This window comes from Cucumis melo, chromosome 10 (assembly GCF_025177605.1).
Source record: "Cucumis melo cultivar AY chromosome 10, USDA_Cmelo_AY_1.0, whole genome shotgun sequence".
In the NCBI taxonomy this organism is placed as follows: Eukaryota; Viridiplantae; Streptophyta; class Magnoliopsida; order Cucurbitales; family Cucurbitaceae; genus Cucumis; species Cucumis melo.
In genome coordinates this window covers 12709380-12730816 of record NC_066866.1, presented here as the reverse complement: position 1 = coordinate 12730816, position 21437 = coordinate 12709380, and the positions used below count along the sequence as shown (strand labels likewise).

General features: G+C 31.1%; 1 protein-coding gene across 1 annotated transcript; it reads left to right on the top strand.

Annotated features, from left to right (window-relative positions):
* Positions 1-4740: 4740 nt before the first annotated feature.
* Positions 4741-14092, top strand: LOC103496730 (protein NRT1/ PTR FAMILY 5.1). Its single transcript, XM_008458706.3, has 4 exons — positions 4741-5062; positions 5184-5401; positions 7088-7656; positions 13039-14092. The coding sequence occupies exons 1-4, from the start codon at positions 4960-4962 to the stop codon at positions 13907-13909; spliced, it is 1761 nt and encodes a 586-aa protein (XP_008456928.2). The 5' UTR covers positions 4741-4959; the 3' UTR covers positions 13910-14092.
* The last annotated feature ends 7345 nt before the right edge of the window (positions 14093-21437 follow it).

The following is a 21437-nucleotide window of genomic DNA, read 5'->3' as shown; positions in this document are numbered from 1 at the left end:
CAAGAAAACTCTTCTTCATCTCGAGGAAAAGGAAGCAAAAGAGGAAGAGGCTTTGGCAAAAACCAATGAGGTGGTCGTGGTAATTTCTCTCACATTCAATGTTTTAATTCCAGAAAGTATGGTCATTTCCAAGCAGGTTGTTAAGCACTAAAAAATGGAGATGGAAATACCACCATGAATATGCATAAAGAACAAAAGAAAAATGATGAAGGCATTCTATTTCTCGCTTGTAGTATTCAAGACGATGTTATAGAGCCTACATGGTATCTTGATAGTTGTTGTAGTAACAACATGACAAGAAATAGAAGTATATTTGTTACTTTGGATGAATCTTTCCAAAGTGAAGTGAAGACTGGTGATAATATCAGACTACAAGTCAAAGGCCAAAGTGATATTCTTGTGAAGACAAAGAAAGGCACAAAATGAGTTACAGATGTGTTATATGTTCCAGGTTTAAAGCATAATCTTTTGAGTATTGACCAACTGCTTCAGCGAGGTCTATAAGTTTCGTTTGAAGGTGATATATGCGCAATCAAAGATCAGATCGGTGTTCTTATTGCCAAGGTAAAAATGACTACTAATAAGATGTTTCCTCTTAACTTTACATATGCTCAAATATCTTGCTTCAACAACATAATGAAGGATCCATCATGTCTTTGACATTTTCGATATGGTCACTTAAACTTTAGATCACTATCTTATTTGTGCAAAAATCATATGGTGAGAGGCACACAAAATATCAACCATGAGAAAGATATTTGTGAAGCGTGTATTCTTGCAATACATCATCGAGATTTATTTCCAACTAGAAAAGCTTGGAGAGCCTCTAAACCTCTCGAGTTAATTTATACAAATGTGTGTGGTCCTATCCGAACAAAAACAAATGAAGGTAATCAATATTTCATAACCTTCATCAATGATTTCAGTAGAAAGTTGTGGATTTATTTTTTGAAAGAAAAGAGTGAAGCACTTGTATGTTTTCAATCCTTCAAAAGTTTTGCTGAAAATCAAAGTGGTCACAAGATAAAAACGTTTATATCTGATCGTGGTAGAGAATATATAGCTTTTGGTAATTTTTTTAAGGAGTAAGGAATTCATCATTAAATGACAGCTTGAATGACTCCACAACAAAATCAAGTTACAGAGAAAAAGAAAAGAACAATCATGGAAATAGCGAAAAGTATGTTAAAAGCAAAAAATCAGCCAAACGAGTTTTGGGGAGATGTTGTTGCATGTACTGTTTACATTTTGAATCGTGCTCCAACAAAGAGTGTTGATTAAGGTATGACTCCTTATGAAGCATGGTGTGGTGAGAAACCATATGTTACAAAAGAAGAGATATTTGTTGCACAACCTTTAGGCCTATGTGAAAAGGGGAGAAGAAGAAAAAGTGTACAAGTTGAAAAAAGCCTTGTATGAATTGAAGCAAGCTTTGCAAGCTTGGTACAGTCGTATCGATAGTTTTTCTCTAAAGACAGGATTTCGAAGGTGTCCATATGAGCATGCACTCTATGTCAAAGAAGACAAGTATGACAAATTTCTTATAGTTTCTCTTTACATTGATGATTTACTTTTTACTAAAAATGATAAAATTTTGGGTGATGATTTTAAGAATTCCATGAAAAAGGAATTCGAGATGAGTGATTTGGGTCTCATCCACTGCTTTCTCGGAATTGAAGTTAATCAAAATGAAGGAGAAATTGTCATTTCACAACAAAAGTTTACTCGTGATTTAATAAAAAATTTCGAATGGAAAATGCTTTACCTTGCAACACTCCCATGGATGCAAATTTGAAATTGTGCAAGGATGATATTGGAGAAGCAGTCAATCCAAGTTTGTATCGAAGCTTAGTTGGAAGCTTAATATACTTGATAGCAACAAGACCTGATATTTTATTTGTTGTAAGTATGTTAAGCAGATTTATGACAAGCCCGAAAAAAAGTTATTGGGAAGCAGGTAAAAGAGTTCTTCGTTACATTCTTGGCACCATTAATTTTGTAATTTATTACTAGAAAGTTCCGGAATAAGTGTTATTCATTTACCTCTTAATCCCAATTTTGAAAAGTTAATAGTAAATTGAAACAATTGAAAACTGTTTCCAAAAGGGAAAAAAAAAAGACACATCTGAGGTGAGTGGCCAACAAAAAAAAAATTTATTGTGAAGTGTGGAAATATTGGAAAAAAAATGTGAAAAAGGGCTGAGTCAACTTAGTCTATGTATAGTAAAAACGTTGAGGAGTGGCAAGCATGCATTGCACAAGTTGCTATGTGCTAACAATGGAGTTTGCTCCTTTACGTGTTTGGGATATAACCCACTACTTATTAGAGGGGCCATAGTGGAAAATTTTATTTTTAGTGTTCTATAAATCTTTATGGTGAACACATTTTTACAATATTCTTTACAAGACAAGAATAAATTACTTTTTTCCCCTTTTTTTGTTGCATTGAAGGTGAACAACTAGGTGAAGTAGTTGTGAGCATCAGCTCAATTGGAGGTGAATAATTGAATATGAGAAACATTGGATGAAAAGGGAGAGAGCACAATTGGTGGATTTCCAAAACTAAAGAAAGCACTATTGGTGGGGTTGTTTAAATTAATTATGGCAATACTCTATTATTAGAGTTTGACTAATTAGGCATTGAGACACAGCTAGAAGAGAATTACATTAGTTTCCTTCTATATATTATTATATGTTTACGGGAAGCTATGCATTAGTGACAATTATCTAGCAGAAAAGTGTATTGTTTTGGATTCCTTTCTTAAACTCAAACTTTTCTCACACTGCTCTCAACTATTTATAACTCAAATATTGTGTAGTTAGCTAAACTAATTGTGGCATTATAACTCTTCCATTTCAACACCATACTGATATGTCCTTCCATTCTCATTGCATAATAAAAAAAAAAATAGTTTAACACGTGAGATTTAGATTAAAAGCTACTCTTGAGCATGAAAGTAAACATGAATGAGTTAAATGATAATTTACCTATTAATAACACTAAACAAAAACATGCCAAAAGGTAATTGTGGAAAATCATATTCAATGTCAATCCACCACAACTACAAGAGGACGAACCTTGAACGAAAGGAAATTAGTTAATCATGGCTTTTGATAAACAATTATGGTAGCAGTACAAATTAAAGTTTTAGAGAAAACTAATGATGGGCCGTAATAATAATAAAAAAAAGATCATACGTTGATCCGCTACAATGATCTCCTACACTGATTCACTCTTCTAAAGCCCTTAATTTGTTCACTCTTGGTTTCCCACCAATTTGATATATATTGTCTCATTTTATTAGCTACAAATACAAAATGAGTATGCAACAAGACCTACGATCTTACCAAATGATTTCCACTCTCCCACAACTATGTTATAATAATTTTTGCTCCACTTAATTAGTTGCAATAAACTAAACTATTTTGTTTCGTCTCTTATCTCACAATCTCATAAGATTTGTATAAAATCATTATCACAATTCTATTTTCATATTATATACAAAGAGAAACAAGTTGATGTAAATTATTTTGATGATAATAAATAATATTTAGATAGATGATTTTGATACAAAAAAAGAAAAAAGAAAAAAAATATATTTAAAATTGAAAAGGTAAAAGTGCCATACGTTTGTCAATAATTTTGGTGGGTGCACTTTCTTTTTCTTTATTTTGTTTATTACAATATTTTGAATAACCTGCATTATTAAAAATAAACCAAACACAAATAGTACAAAATGATTGGTTAAAAATATTGATTTTTATTTATAAAGTCACAATGTTAAAAGAAGTTGGAATTTTATGTACTAATACACTTTTGTATTAGCAAAGAGAACAAACTTGTAAAAACCCTAAAGTCTCTAAAATTTTATGGTTTTAAAAAACTATATATACTAGTTTATTTTTTTCTATATTTTGGTTAAAAGTTTTTATTAGAAATTTCAAGAAACATTCTAAGAAACAAAATCAATATTTTTGATAACTTGATTTTTAATTTTCAAATTTGATTTAGTGTTCTAAAACAATTTTAAAAAATTTAGATAATAAATGCACAAAAAAATATATGTTAAAAAAACACGAAAAACTAAATTGCCAATCAAACGAATCTTCTTAACCAAACATGTGTTTGATTTGAGACAGTTGATGTTATAAATGTGAATTTTGTATGCTCTTGTATATGCAACAGAAAGATATTTGCAAACCAAATTATTCACCTTCTTCAAATCTGCTCGAAAATAAAAACTTAAAACTATAAAATTGACGAGATTTATAAAACGCGCCATTTAAATTCGCTTATCAAACACAAAAAAAGACTTTTCAAATGTTCAAACAAGTCAACATCAATATGACCCCATTTTAACAAATTTTAACTTTCTTTCGTCTCTTTCACTCCCTCCCTTGAAACACCCTGATTGAATTTGGCCACTAAGGTAGGATAGATGGTTTTTTCTTTCTCCATCATCACTGAATAATAGTATAAAATTATCAATTTTTGAAATGTTAATTTATATTTTTATCATCTATTAAACTATATTTGGATTGATTGATAAAAATAATTATCTCTTTAATAATAACAACTAGCTTCTCTTGTAGTCGCATCACTATTTATTTATATGGACTAAATAAAAGTCGGTTTAATAATTTAGCCCCACATATTTTTGAGTCTAAGTTTTGCAAGGGGGTCCCTAAGATTCTAACTCCACATAAACCAAACTACACCACTAATAACAATCTCCTCACGAACACGCATAGTTGTCAACTACTCTCAATACGTGTGTATATATATTCCTGTAGCACCTTATTTATTATTATGTTCTTGCTAGCTTATTTATAGCCATTTTTTTACACATCATTGAGACCACCTTCAACAACTTCCTTCTTCTCTTCTCTTCTCTTCCATTCTCCTTCTTCCTTAAATTTCTCAAAAACTAACCGTCTCATTGTAAGCTAGTTTCTCTAATGGAGACCAAAGATTTAACCCAAGATGGGACTGTGGACCTTCGTGGCCAGCCAGTTCTTGCTTCCAAGACTGGCAAATGGAAAGCTTGTGCTTTTCTTGTAGGTATGTGTATTTCTTCGACAACTCATTTTTTGGTTTCTCTTATTTAGCTTATGCGAGACATGTTTCGTGTTCTTAACGGAATTATTCTCTTTTGTGAACCAATTGGGATATTTCTTTTCAGGATATGAAGCGTTCGAAAGGATGGCATTTTATGGTATAGCTTCGAATTTAGTGAATTATCTGACAACTCAACTTCATGAAGACACGGTTTCTTCGGTTAGAAATGTAAATAATTGGTCAGGATCCGTTTGGCTAACTCCCATCTTTGGTGCTTATATAGCTGATTCTTTCCTTGGTCGTTTTTGGACTTTCACCTTTTCCTCTGTCATCTATGTCATGGTAAACCTCTAAAGCTCTTTTCTCTCTCTTCTTGTTTCGTGCGATTTTATATGATATTAAAGCGAAAATCAATCATCGAACTTCTATAATGTTTATCTTAAGAACGAAAATAAAGAAGTGAAGAAATAGCTGGGTTGGTCACACCTCAGGTGTGACTATAGTGGAAGGATCGGTCTTGCTTAAAGTGTGTGCATGGAGGGTGAAGGTGAAACAAAAATGAAATAAACTTCTTTTGGGTATGACATGTTAATTCACCCATGGATCAGATAATTTTTAATATTTAATTTTTTGCGAGAAAAGAAAAATGTGATAAAAATAGAAAAAATAAAAAATAAAATGAATTTATGGACAAAAATTAATGTTTATAGGTCTTGTTGGATAATTATTTAATTTATTTAATGTTTAAAAATAAAATTTACATACCCTGCTTCTACTCCTTTGTTTGCTTTCTGAAAAGTTGTTTTTTTTTTCTTTTTTTTTTTCTCTCTTTTGAACACGATTGTTGTATATAAATCGAGGACATATCCAAATATAAGCTTAATTTTCTCGAAAACTAAACATATATAAATACAATGATTATCGGATCCGAACTAATATTTTGACTTTGGGTTTATATCTATGCATATTCTCCTAATATGCTAAGTGACGAAAAGAAGCTGATCTCACTTGTTCTCCAAATTCTGCCACAAACCCCACTTGGATGTCTTTAGTAAATTAATATGGTTTTCTTCCATGTTTTAATCATTTCCATATAGTTGGTTTTTAATGTAATTCTGAAGAGCATTATATTATCCCCTATCTCCCTCTATCATCCATAAGTCGTGGTAATGCTATTATGGTATATGGTCCACTAATTAAGCAGAAATTAACACCATGATACCAACCAATTGTATGTGCAAAATTATAAAAACTTACATAATATTCGGTTATTGTACATATATTCTTGACCTTTGTGTTGCCCCAAAGCTAAACGTTACTCGGACACAATTTTTACATAAACAATAATTCAGTCCATTTTAATATTATAAGAGTTTAGTTCTGTGCATTTTCAAATTTGGTTTTAGAATGAGAATAGAAAATTAAGGTCAAGTAAGCATTTCGTTTTTTAGTTTTGAAAATTAAGTTTAGTTCATGTCGTTATCTTACCATAATTTGGTCTTTTTTTTTTTTTTTTTCTCAATAGTAATTAGAATTGCCAATAAATTCTTAATCAAATACCAAAACAAAAACAAAAACAGAATTTAAAACATGGTCTACGTAAATAGTTTCCTTCTTTTAGTTTTTCAAATCTTGACTTAGCTTGTTTGTTGAAAATATGAGCAAAAAGAAGATAACAAAATAAAGCATTTAGAAGTAGAAGGATGTTTGTAGGTTTAATTTAAAAATAAAAAAAATAAAAAGAAGGAAAAACAAAAGTACCAAATCATTATCCAACAGGATCTAAAATAATTACAAAGGTTGATTACTTCCTATAACCAAGAGTTAAATGGTTACAAATATAAAATTTGAGATCAGAAGTTGGTAACTTTTTCACAAGGGTTATGTAAAAAACGAAAATTGTATTTTAACCTTTTAAAGTATGCGAGCACCCAAATTATAGCTAGATTATGAATTATTTCTTCTAAAAAAATAATTTTTCTTAGTAGGTTGACCACTGTTTTCTTCTTCTCTTTCGGGGAACAACAGGGAATGGTGTTTCTAACAATGGCGGTATCAGTAAAAACCTTTAAACCAACGTGCAACAATGGCGTATGCAGCAAAGCCACACGTTCACAAATAACCTTCTTCTACGTATCTCTCTACACCATCGCCCTAGGTGCTGGAGGCACGAAACCGAACATCTCGACCTTCGGTGCTGACCAATTCGACGACTTCAACCCCACCGAGAAGCAGATGAAAGTCTCTTTCTTCAACTGGTGGATGTTCAGCTCATTCTTGGGCGCTCTTTTTGCCACCCTCGGCCTCGTCTACATCCAAGAAAATCTCGGATGGGGCCTTGGCTACGGGATTCCGACTGTTGGCCTTCTGTTTTCCCTCTTCATCTTCTATTTGGGAACTCCTATTTATAGGCATAAGGTTAGAAAATCTCGGAGTCCAGCTAGGGACTTGATTCGGGTGCCGGTCACTGCGTTTCGTAACCGGAAGCTTGAGCTTCCGGCCAGCCCGAGTGAGCTTTATGAGGTGGAATTGCAGAGTTACTCCGGTTACGGTGCCGGCGCCGGTAAAAGGCATGTCCAGCACACTCCTATTTTCAGGTAAATTTCCTTTTTTTTTTTTCATTTATGTTTTTAGTTCAACTCTCTACTCTTTTGCTTTGCTAAACATGCTATTATTGTTTTTTCCTTTTTAATATTGTTTTTATTTTAGATTTTTTTTTTATTGCTCTTCTTTTTCAAAGGAAAATGTAGAGTAGAAAATCAAACTATTTGGGCATATTCTTGATTAGTTATGATTGCTTGAGTGTTATAATGTATATTTTATTAGAATTTAAAAAAAATATATGTTTTTATGTAAAAAATAAAATTAAGGACTGTAAAAAAAAAGAAGAAAAAAAAAAAAAAAGAGTTGTGGACCAATTCTAGAAACATCAGTTTTATATTTTATTAGCTCATATGTCACATAATTCACAACTCGTCAAACTTCGTAATTTCATGAAGTTTACAGGTAAGCAGAAAACTTCATGGTTTTAGGGAGTTTTAGAAGTCACAACTTCACCCCTCGTCCTAACCCACTCAATTTTTAGGTAAATTTATATTATCCACAATAAGTTTAGAGGTGTTTAATTTAGAAAAAAAAAATTGTTTTTTAAAGATATAGTTTTTATTTAAACACTCTCTTTAAAATGAGTTTAAAATTTATGGTTAGATTTTTTTTATAAGTTTTTACCTACTTAATTTTGTTTAGAAGTTTCTCACACTCTAGTTCTGATTATTATTTTCTTTAAAAATTCACTTTTAAAAATGCATTTTGAAAAGTTACCAAACAACCTCAACTTTTTTAAAATTAATTTTTTTTTTTGAAATTAGACATTTTAAAAGATAATCCAAACACACCCTTATAAGACTTCATAGTTTATACATTTAAATTTTTTTCATAAATAATTATTTTATCATGTGTTAGAACAAACATATCATTCTTAATTAAATAAACTAACATAGTTTTGAAATGAGCAGGAGAAACTCTTCCTTTTGTTATATAATACACTAAAATTTTCATCCACATATCATATCTTTGAATAATGTACTTCCCTCCTAACTTGTTGGGAAAAGAAATCTTTCTATTAACCCACCATGTTTAGGAAGACCTTACATTTATTAATTAAATACCTAATTTCTCTCTCTCTCTCTCTCTTTGTATTTAATCTCCTTCCACAAAACTTTAGTACTCTACATTCCTGTGGAAATATTACAAACTATACTGTTTATTTAATGTTTTTCTTAGACTTCACATCATATATTATATTCTTGAATAATAGTGCTACTCTATGGGAAAGATTCATAATAAATGAAAGTAGTCCCTAAAGTATTATATACTATAGGCCAAAGTCAACATTATTTTAGATATATTCTAAGATTCCTTAACCACTGTTAAAATGAGAAAATGTATCAAATTGATCATTTTGTTTTCAAAAATTCAAACAATTAATGTCCTCCTTGATAATGATGATGTGTTTTCTTTTTCCTGTTTTTTGTAAATTAAGTTTATATAAACTTCTTGTTTTTCTTTTACCATCTCCTTTTTATCAAATTTAATATAAATTATGTCAAATTTTGAAAATTTATAAGTAATTTTTAAAATTTTATTTTTTTTACGATTTAACTTAAACGTTTAAAATTCAACTATCGTATTTAAGAAATATATGAAATTAGAAACAAGTTTAATTTTAAAAAATAAAAAAAAAACAATAAGATTTTTTTCCAGACAATAATAAAATATGGAAGTTCTTTCTTTATTTTTAATTTTTTTTTAAACTTTGGACTTATATATATTTTTCCTCACAAGTTGTTGAAAGTTGGAGAGTTGGTTGATTTATTTTGTGGGATGAGTAGAGGATAATGTTGGTCTATAAATTTGAGAGAGAGACCTTTAGGTACACCTTAAATGGCACTCTAAGAAGTCATATCAAATTTTGAATAATAACAAATGGGGTGAGGCCTAGAGAAACAGGCTGATGTTAAAGAAAGAGATTGTTGGATGATCCTACATCAATAGTTAAAGGGGTCCCTTTGTGATGTAGACATGACCAAATGACCATGCTAACTAAATAACGACATCAAAAAAAAAAATACAAAAATTATTACATTAAGTTTCAAAAAATCAAATAAATCATCCTTCAATGATATTGACAAAATTGAGTATAACTAGATCAAACTTTTTATGAGCTTGTTTAATAGAAAATTTAAAAATAGAAATTCAAACCTTTCTAACCAATACGTTGAATTTAAGAAAACAATAATGGTTATAATATGAAATCAAAAGATCGTTTAGATTTATCGGGACAACCTTTAAAGTAAATTACTAATTAATTAAAGGTATATTTTTATCTTGATTTTTTTTAAGCATACTTAAAGCAATTTTCTTTAAAAAATTAGTGCCTCTTCATTCTTAATAATTAATAACACCTACTCACAGTTTAATTACCCTAGCTGACTTTCACTTACTCCTACCAACATTAACCTTTCTATAAGATTGATGATTAGGAAAAGAGAATATTCATATTATACATATAAAAGGTATAATATTTCGATTTGATTTAACATATATACAACATTTGAGTTGACTCAAAATCTAAAGATATTAGAGTTGATTCATGGTGGACAACTATATCGCTATGAAGTTGTCCCTTAACAATTGGTATATAAGAGTCAAAAGACTCTAGTATAGTACAATCATGACATTGAAAACTCGAGTACTAGAATAATGAGAGAAAGAAGGTATATCATTCTCAATAACTCAATACTGAAACATGATTATTGTGTTGGTCACCTCCTTGAAGAGAAAAGTTTAGCCACAATAATAGCAAGCTTCTATATATTGTGGTTGGTAGTATATGGATTAATAACAATATTCTGTTCAAGTGAGTTCATTCAATTGTGTTTTATTTAAGAAGGAATAATTGTTGGAAATACAAGAGAAAAATAAATATCAATAAAAAAATAGAAAATAATCCAAGTTACGTAAGTACAAGATGGCACATCTTTAGCAGTATGAGGTATTTATATTGAACCCAAAAGCAAAGTTAGGAGGTTTTACACATATACAATTAAAAGCAACAGTGAAGCCACTATTAGCCACATATCATAAACAATAGCCCCTCGAGAAATTTTTCGAAAGGCTCTAGTGAATAAAGTCACTTGAGAGAAGGAAAGTTTATGTGTGTTTAGGAAATGATATGAATCTTTTTTAATTACTCCCCTGAAGAAAATAATCATATATGCTTTGTGAATGGTCACATTCACATATAATTCCAAGTGGGGTTCGTAAGAAAGCAACAATATAGCAAGTGATATGTATAGATCGTTCAGCCCCCCTTGTGCCGCCCCACACCCTCAAACCACCCGTTTTAGTTTCAAGTTTAATTTCTCTCTTTTCCCACCTTCGGTAAGTGCGCACCATCATGGTGGGCACGCCAATAAACCCACATTCAATGATCCCCAACTATTTCCCTTTCCATAATGCCATCTCCAACACTCCAACATCATTCTCTGATCTTTCATAACCATAGGTTTTGCCTTTTCTTCTCCAATTACTCCAAAATTTAAACATCATACTTTACTAGTTTTAAACCATATTCTTTTCTATACATGTACTTTTTTTTATTTGTTTCATTTCAATTTATTTAACTTTTACCTTTAATTTATTTTGTTTCTCATGCATTCGTTTTAGTTCTTGTAATTTTAGAAAGGTTATTACAGTTAAAATTACAAGGACCAAAATAAATTAATGTTGAATGTATTCTTACTCAAAATGAACAACTACATTAAGACCAAACTAGCTAACTAAAGTCAAAAGTAGAGTAACTAAAGTAGTCTTAATTAGCTTAATTATTTTAATGAATATATACATTCTCAAGGAACCATGATTAGAGGTTCAATCTTTTATTTCCACGTGTTGAGCTAAATACTTTATAATTGTTTCGAAAGAAAAAATGGGTAAAGTACTCCTAGTAAGTTTACATATATATTTGGGAAGATATTTATAGTTACTTCTAGTCTTTGTTCCTCTAGATCAAAGTTGATTAAGAACTACAAATACAATTCTTCTTCAATGGCTTCAAACGTTTACTTTCTATATATTCATGTGTAATTTTGTTGCTTTTGTCTATGTCTTCTCATACACTTATCAACAAAGTATGATGCTTAAAAAATGTTTTCAAGATGAAAAAATGGTACTAACAAGAAATCTATCTAAATATAAGTAAATAAGTAATATACACGTTAACATAGTGAAAGTTGATGATTTGATTTATCATTTGGTACCGTTAACTTAAAATGAATAAGAAAAGTTATTCATAAAATTTATGTTTGTGACTTTTGTGTGAGAGGAGTAGGTACAAGTTATATGGATGCTACCACTTTTTTGTTAAGTGGGGTTCTACATGCTTTTCTTATTTATGTTACTTTTGTTACTTTATTTGTATATCATTTAAAGAGCACATGTGTCCCACAAGCTTTTTCCCCCCAAATAATTGGACTAGGCTTATTTTGGTAAAATAAGTAGTTATGGTATGGTCTTTTCATGGAAATATTCATTTTCTTCTTGTATTAGTTACCCAATTTACCAACTGAATTATATTAAAATTTGAGGTTCTAATTTTTATCCGTTGAAAACTTGAACATGTGATATATGAAATTAATATTCCTTTTAGAGATAAAAAGATAGGTCTCTGAATTTTGTACAGCCTTAGTTTTGACAATATGTATGACTGCCTTGCGTTAGTTCTAAGATTTTATTTTTGCTAAAACCTTGATGTTTTGTTTTAGTGCTAGCTCTGAGAGTGATTTGTTGTTTGGTTTAGTGTTTAATTTGTTTGCTAGCTAGATTTGTTTATTTTTGCTAAAATGTCATACATATACATACATACATACATATATATATATATATATATATATATATATATATATATATATATATTTTAGGAACCTTCAAACGTGTTTTTAAAAATTTGAATATTATAAAGTTAAATCTTGAAAGCTAAAAAAAAAAAATAATCGATGTTTAAAAAATTGAAGACTACTAGATCATTGCATTTTTCAAACTAGAGCTAGTTCTATTGCTCTTAAACTTAGCACTTTTTAATTTCTCGTGCTTATTGGACTTGCCTCTAGCTCTTTGTCTGTTTTTGTGGGGTTTTCTTGCTTCTCATGTATCTTTTTTCATATATTAATAAAACGGGAATGATGAGAGTGTTAAGGGGTGTCCACTACGTGGGTGGAGATCCACCTACACCTACTAATTCTCCATATTCTTTTTTTAAAAAAAAACAATTTAAGACTAAAAAAATATATTTTGAAAACGTACAAACTAACAACACATTTGCTTAAAATTTTGGGATCTAAACCTTTTAAGTTTGGAAGATATAATTAGATTGTTATGTTTAAAGTTAAAATTCACCCATCAAACTTGTTGGTTCTCAGGTTCTTGGACAAAGCTGCAATAAAAGATGGCACAAATTCGTCGAGGCCTTCATGCACAGTGACTCAAGTGGAAGGAACCAAGCTTGTTTTAGGTATGATCATAATATGGCTAGCCACCCTTGTTCCAAGCACCATTTGGGCCCAAATCAACACACTCTTTGTCAAACAAGGCACCACTCTAAACCGAACCCTTTCCCATGGCTTCCAAATCCCAGCAGCCTCCCTCGGGAGCTTTGTGACGCTCTCCATGCTCATCTCTGTCCCAATGTACGACCGCTACTTTGTCCCCTTCATGCGTCAAAAAACTGGAAACCCTAGAGGAATCACTCTGCTCCAGAGATTAGGCGTCGGTTTCGTCATCCAAATCATAGCCATTGCCATTGCGTATGCTGTCGAAGTTCGAAGGATGCACGTAATCCGAACAAACCACATTGTGCAGCCAAAAGAAGTAGTCCCTATGAGCATTCTTTGGTTGTTACCACAATACATTCTTCTCGGCATTGCTGACGTTTTCAACGCAATTGGGTTGCTCGAGTTCTTCTATGACCAGTCCCCCGAACATATGCAAAGCCTTGGAACTACATTCTTCACCAGCGGGATTGGTGTTGGAAACTTTTTAAATAGCTTTCTCGTCACAGTGGTCGATAAAGTCACAGGCGAAAACAGCGGGAAGAGTTGGATTGGTAACAACTTGAATGACTCTCATTTGGATTACTACTACGGGTTTCTTTTGGTCATATCAACACTCAATTTGGGTGTGTTTCTTTGGGTGTCAAGTATGTATATTTACAAGAAAGAAGCCGTTGATGAAGTTAAAGATGGCATGGAAACCAAAGGGTTGGATACTTCTCCTCTTGGGCTACAAGTTTAATGGGAATTAATTAATATTCCTATTTATTAATATTACAAGAGGTATAAGCTTCAGCTATAAATCTAAGAAATGTAGTTGAAAGCTTTGTGCAACATTCTATTTATCTAGCCTTGATCCCAAGGCAGCAGTGATGTATATTGCAATTGCTTTCTCATAATAAAATAGTGAATATTTTGGATGGTATGTCATCTCTTTTTTCGAAACTTGAAGAGGACTCCGATGTCGATGCATAACTCTCAAATTGTTAAGATATGTATACTCAGGGATGTAGATTGTAAAAACATATTCGCATAGTAAATTAAGAAAAAAAAAACATTAAAAAACACTGAACCTAAAATGATACTCTTATTTAAAAAGTATGTTTAAATTCGATGGTTTTCCCATTAATTCGTGTTTATTGATATTTACGTCTTTTAACATATTTCTAATTTAAAGAAATAATTAACAAAAAATGTTACTTTGATAATCATTTCACTTTTGATCTTTATTTTTAGAAAATTAATCTTATAATAATCTTTCAATATATTTTTAAGTGTGTCTAAGTGAAAGATAAACTTTTTGTATGTTTTCATTATTTACTTAGGTTTTCAAGAACCAAACCAAATGATATTTTAAATACTAAAAAGAAGAAAGTAGTTTGTAAGACTTTGTTTTCTATTTTAGAATTTACGATATTGTTTCAGACGTGTCCCAAGTGATTTTAAAGAAGCGAAAATTTATTTTTGACACCAACTTCAAACTATACATGTTTCATTGTATTGAAGATTTTCGTCTACAGTAAGGAGTAACTTTTTTTTCTTTTATTCAACAGATAAACTATCCAAATTTAACAACGGTTTATGTTGTTGATTTAAAATTGTGTTTTTGTACCAGGTATTAATCCTAAATTTTGAACCGAAGAAAGTAAGGCACCTAACATTCACCCGTACGTCAAGAACAATAAATTTGTAATTTTTGGTTGGACTTTGGGTATACATCCTCATGGCTTATACTAACATGGTTAAGTTAGAGGCATGGTTCCGATACCACTTGTTATCATGATCCTGAATGATATTTCTTTCTGGTCCAAAAGAGGAGTAGTGGCAATGATGGATGATGGTTGCTGGATATTGATTGATGGTTGAATGTATCTGAACTAGAATGTTGGTTCTTTGTTTTTGTTGTCTTTTTACTATCTTAGAAGTTTCTCCTTATTTAGTTTTTGTTTAAACTTTTTGAAAGAAAGTATGTTGTTTCTAGAGCTTCTTTTCTATTGACTAAAAGCCAACTGTTTTTAAAATGATGAACTTATTAGGTTGTTGTTGGAAGCTTGTGGTGTTAGATATGATGTTTTTGGGAAGTTGGTATAACATGCTGCTGCATCTGCACTGGCTATCTAATCCATAAGACGGTACTGAAAAAGTGTTGTATTGAACCATAAAAGAAATCTCTTCTTTTAGACAAAAGGGAGAATTTGTTGAAGATTTTGTCTAAAAGAAAATATGAGATTATCCTTTTTAAATATAAGATAATCAAAAGATAAAAAAATTCTCCTTTATTTTAGGAATTTTGTAAGATATCTTTGTAAAAATAAGAAATATATATATAAGTCATATATATATATATATACACATATACATATAAAGATGATTATCAAAAAGGGATGAATGATGAAGAAACATAAAATATACACTGTAGAAGATCGACAAAATAATTGATTGCAGAAGTTGCAGGTATGAAACAGTAGTGCGATCTTATGTCTAAAGGTTTGGATGTTGATCAAAGCTGATTCTTATGTTGAGTAATAAAAAGGACAAAGCAGTGATTTGAGTGGTCACAGTAAAAACTTAAGTAAAGTATGAAGATATCGTTTAGGAGATTCACTCATGCACTCAGGGGGAGCCTGAAGTCAAACACTATCGAGAAGGATTACTCATGCATTTAGGGGGAGCCTGGAGTCTGAAGCTATTGAGCCTAATTAAATAGTTATATTGTAGAACAAAGTTTATATGTTGTATCTATGTATTTTGATTGGAAGTGAATCATAATAAAATTACTCATCAGGGCTGTGCGCAGCTCCCCAGATGTAGGCATCATTGGCCGAACTGGGTTACCAAAGTTCTTTGTGTCATTCTTATCTGTTGTCCCTCTAGCTATCATAATAGTTATTTACTTTTGGATTAACTGAAGGATTATTTGATTATCTCACATTGTTTTTTTTTTTTTCAGAATATGTTAGTTTTTAGATTAATCTTTACCTATTTTATAAAATTAAACATGTTCTAATTAAATAAGTTATATGTGAATTGATTTATGAAAATTGGAAAAAATTAAAGGATGTACGTTAAATTAATTAGGTTAATATTATAGTTAATTTTGTATGTAAGTTTCAACTTGAATTACACGTAGGATTTAAATTGTTGTGTTTAATTGTAGTGTGAGTTATGCTTATAACAATCCTATAGATAGGATTTACATTGACAATGTTGAATCAACCAAGTGTGATGTTAATTTAAAGAGTGTTTCGAATAAATCTTTTTTATGTCTTTTCTTAAATATTCTATTTATGGTGATTATTTATTTGAGATGTTCATCACATGCTTCCAACAAAGTGATATTAGAGCTTGAGTTTGGAGTTAATTTTTTTTTTGCAAGTGGCAAACAACAATTTAGTTCTCTTCCAAACGTCTCGACTTACAAAAGAAAATTATAGCAGTTGGTGTATCCGAATGAAAGCTCTACTTGGTTCACAAGAAGTGTGAGGCATTTTAATAATGGCTATGAAGAACCAAAAAGTGATAGGACTTAGAGTCAAGCTCAACCAGAAACTTTTCAAAATATAAGAAAAAAGGACTAAAAGGCTCTCACCATCATTCACAAAGTCATTGATGATTCAAATATTGAGAATATTCTAGAGCAACTACTCTACATCAAGCATATGACAAATTTTGAGAATACATATAAAGGAGTAGATCAAGTCAAGAAGGTTCACCTCCAAAAATTGAGAGGTGATTATAAATCACTACTATATATGAAAGGAGTCTGAATCAATTTTAGATTATACTTCAAGATTGCTACCAGTGGTAAATGAAATGAAAAGATATGGTGAGACAATAAGTGTTGACCAAGTAGCTAGCTAGTAGAAAAGATACTTCGCTCATTAGATGAAAAATTCAATTTCATCGACATAGCTATTTGAAGAATCAAAGGATTTGAATACAATGTCCATTGATCAATACTACAAAACAACATTAATTACTGTACGTCTTTTTCCAGTCAAGTATTTGTTTACTTTACATTTTTAAGTACATCAAGTAATCAAATGTAAAAAATAAAAGAATTATTGTTGACTGGGTATATGCGTCAAGATGAAATTTACTTGACATGTTATAGATGTCAAGTATATGAGATTTGTTGACTTGTTTTACGTGTCAAGTAAGGTTACAGTCTTCACATTTATTATTAGTCAAGAATATTTAACCTTGACATTTATTACGTATCAAATGAAAGTTCTTCTTAACACTAAAAAATGAAGACTTAGGTAATACTTGACACGTTTTGCGTGTCAAGACCTTTTTTTCAAAATAAAAATGGTACAATTTTAAAAAGCTATATAATTATATTGCACCTGTTTTGAAGTCCAACAATGGCATACAACATGACAAACCCTGACAACACATAAGTAAAGCCTTTAAGGTCTCCATCAATCTTGCAAAAGTACACATTAATTGAACTACTTAAGTTTTCTTGAATCAACCAAAAGTTTCCATCGAAGAACTAATAAATTGCATATATATCATTGATCATACATATAGTTAGTCATAATTACATACTTACAACAATCCAAATTTAGCAACATCTCCAAAAATCTACGTATGAACATATTGTTCTACCTCTATATCCAATATGAACAAAATATAGTGTAGCCCAAAAAACAATTTATCGAAAAATTTACCACAAGAACATTCTACCTCATATCAACATTGATTCACTTGTAACTAATATCAACAAAATATATATGTCTAACATAAACAACTATATTTTCAAAGCTCACAATATCAACATTTTACCCCTGACACTAATAAATATATCCAACAACCTAACTAACCCAAAAAAACAATGAGCTAATCACCATCACATGTGACCACCTAATAAATCGGCTAGCTCAATGCGCACCTCATCCAACTCAGATTAACTGTATGAGTTCCTTGTATCAATCTAATGTAAAGCCTAAGATATTGAATTGTATAAAATAATGCAAATAATCATTAAACACAACATGTAGAATATGTGACTACTAAACTCTCTTTAGTGATTATATTTCTCATGTATCTCATCACATAGTACTCACATTCAGTGATTCCAACTTGTAAAGGATACTGTAATACATAATATTGCAAATAGCCTATATATGTATACTTTTAATTAACGAACAATATGTCTACACATGCCTTCATTGTCTTCCATATTAGTTGTTTTCGACCTTTTTGAGTAGTTTTTTGGGATCGAAAAATCATAATAGCCCTACTACCAAGAAACAACTACATGTCATAATAAAGTAAACTGTAAGGTACGTCTTTAATATCATATGAAAGAAGTTAACTTGCGTACCAGTTATATATCAAATATCTACTGTAGATGTTGTACGAATTGAGTCAAGATAACAGATTGTCTCGTCGTATGCTTTAATAGCCAAAAGTGCCCAATGACAACTACATAGAATACCAAATAGGTTGTTTTCACTGTTAATACAATAAATTTTAATGAATTAATTAATAGAATATTACTTACTCTAGAATAAAAGAAGTCGGAACGATTTGGTATTGTTGTAAACCTTTAATCTACTATATAGGTGCAAGCTCTAACTTCCTGGGTGTTGTGTCCAATAGATATAAGGGACAAGTCAAGAAAGATGTAGTTTGAAACATCTTTTGAATGCAAGTACCTAAAAAAGATGAAAAGTCAATAAACGAGTAGTTATATAAAAAAACTAGAGTGGATAAAGGAGTACTTATGCTATATATGCCACCAATGCCAAAGTCTTGACTTCTTGCATTGTTATAGAAGTCAACAATATCTTTTCATGTAACACAAGTTCTTATACCGATACCAAACAAAACAACCCTTAGATTGAATAGTTCTTCTTGATTAGCATCAGAACATCAACATCGCTTGCCCTTAAGAGTTTTAAATCCTCAATTAGTGGTGCTAAGTATGTGTCGATGTCATGCCCTGGTTTTCTTGGCCCCAATATCAACATTGATACCATCATGAGCTTTCTTTTCATGCACTACCATGGTAGAAGATTATAAATAACTATCATTACAGACCAACCACTATATTTAGAACTCATTTCACTGTGTGGGTTGATTCCATTAACTGACAATGCTCAAAGAATATTCCTAGATTCAGAACCAAAGTCTGGCCACATCAAATCTACTAATTTCAAGGCTAGAGAGTCTGTATGATGTTGTAATTTCTTATTAACTACTCGCTTGTTAGTATGTTAAATCATATTTTTACCTTAGTCAATACTTCGAAACAATCTTTTGAAACGTAAAATTGGTGGAATATACCATACAACTTTTGCAGGAATATGTTTTTCTCCCTTCATTTGCATTATTAGCATACTTCCACCTAGATTCACCACATTTAAGACATTTAGTTGCATTATCATATTCTTTAATATACAAACAACAATCATTAAGGCATGCATGAATCTTTTCATAATTCATTCCTAGTGTACCTAAAGTTTCCTTTGCTTCATACATTGATGCTGGGATCTCACTAATAGTTGGTTAAACACTACTAGAAAAAAGATATTTCTTAACGATTGTAGATTTTATTTCTTGACATTTTTTGAAAAAAACCGTCAAGAAAGGGGTGATTGGAAGGAAAAACTGTCAAGATTTTTTATGGAAAATCAATTTTTAGCTTTCTTGACATTTTTAAACGTCAAGGAATATAACTTTTTTCTTGACGTTTTGAAAACGTCAAGGATTATCTATTAAATTCTTGATGTTTTATAAAACGTCAAGAACATTTATAATTTCAAGACTCTTGACGTTTTGTAAACGTCAAGTAAAATGTATTTTTTCTCGACGTTTTAAAAACGTCAAGTTATATCAATTAAATTCTTGACGGTTTAAAAAGTCAAGAATTTTTATAAAAAGCGGAGGGAGTTATTTTCATTATTTATTGACGTTTTAGAAACGTCAAGATTAATTTTTTATTAAAATATTATATTTTTTTAAATTACAATCCCTAAATTAAAATATTAAAAATTACAATCCCAATCGCGCGCCTGCTCAAAATTTTCATGCCTTGCTCATCTCCCCTATTGTCGAACGTCGCTCCCTCTTGCCGAATGCCACTATGTCTTCGGCCGTTGTCTTCCATCTTCGGCCATATTGAGTTCGTTGAACGTCATCTTCCATCTTCGACCGTAGTCGGATCTTCGATCGTCGTCGTCTTCCATCAAATATTTTATTTAACAAAAGCCCTAGACACTCATGAGACTCACGCTTTTTCCTTCACTTTCGCAAGTCTCCCCCTCTTGCAAAAAGTAACCCATCGTTGATCTCTTTCATCTTCGTCTTCCCCGGCCGTCTTGACTTCCAAAAGAGCCGCCGCCTCTACTTTGGTTGTTAATGCCGACGATGTCAAGCTTCGAGCATCCATTACTGATGCCACAATCATCAACGGTCCTAGTTTGAACGACCTTGCTCTTTCCGTCGAGAAACCATGCTTTTTCATAGTCGACTACAATGTCCCTAAAAAGGTATGTTGACTCCTCAAATTTTCAAGATTCTTATGGCTCTTTGATGCATTCGAGTTCAGATGACATAGAATTTCACGAAGTGAAACTTCTTGTTACGACTGGAATTTGGTTGTTGTCTATCTTACTTATTACCAGAACGAACCATTTGGTTTAATCTATGATAAATTTGGCACGATGTTTTTGGAAGCTGGAGTATGTAATTGTTTAGGCTAGACGTGAAATTGATTCATTGTATTGAAATTTCTGAGTTTAATCCGATTATTTTGCTGGAAGCTTGAGTTAGGTTTCTCTAGAATTCATTTTCCTTCTTCGCATCATAAAATTCAATCTCGTGCTAACTTGTTTTGTTATTGCATCTGAATCTGGTCATTTTGTTTAGATAGCATACAGTGTTTGTCATGATCATGGAGATGCCTTTATTTGCACTAACATGGATTTTCACCAACACATTGATTGTATTATACTTTCATAATGGCTGGAGAGCCAACTGACCTTAATTCCATTTTGCATTTGAAACTTTCTCTTTCACTCTTGGTATTCTTATACTGTAGATTAGTTTCCCCTGAATTTGATGTTTACACCATGATTCGAAGATATACCTCTTATTATTAGTTGATTATTATGATCTAAACATTTATGAAAACCATTCTATAGGTTAATTTTGAAGTGTGGTAACTGTGAAAATAGTTTAGGGCATTTCTTATTCAACTTCACGTTCATTGAGTAGGTCTTTAGGTAGCTTTTGTTGATTCATTAGTGGGTTGAATA

Excerpts from the sequence above, each read along its gene's own strand:
- LOC103496730 (XM_008458706.3), top strand. The coding sequence starts at position 4,960 with ATGGAGACCAAAGATTTAACCCAAGATGGGACTGTGGACCTTCGTGGC. Across the intron at positions 5,402-7,087 it reads CCTCTGTCATCTATGTCATG|GGAATGGTGTTTCTAACAAT; the intron begins GTAAACCTCTAA and ends GGGGAACAACAG. Across the intron at positions 7,657-13,038 it reads CAGCACACTCCTATTTTCAG|GTTCTTGGACAAAGCTGCAA; the intron begins GTAAATTTCCTT and ends GTTGGTTCTCAG.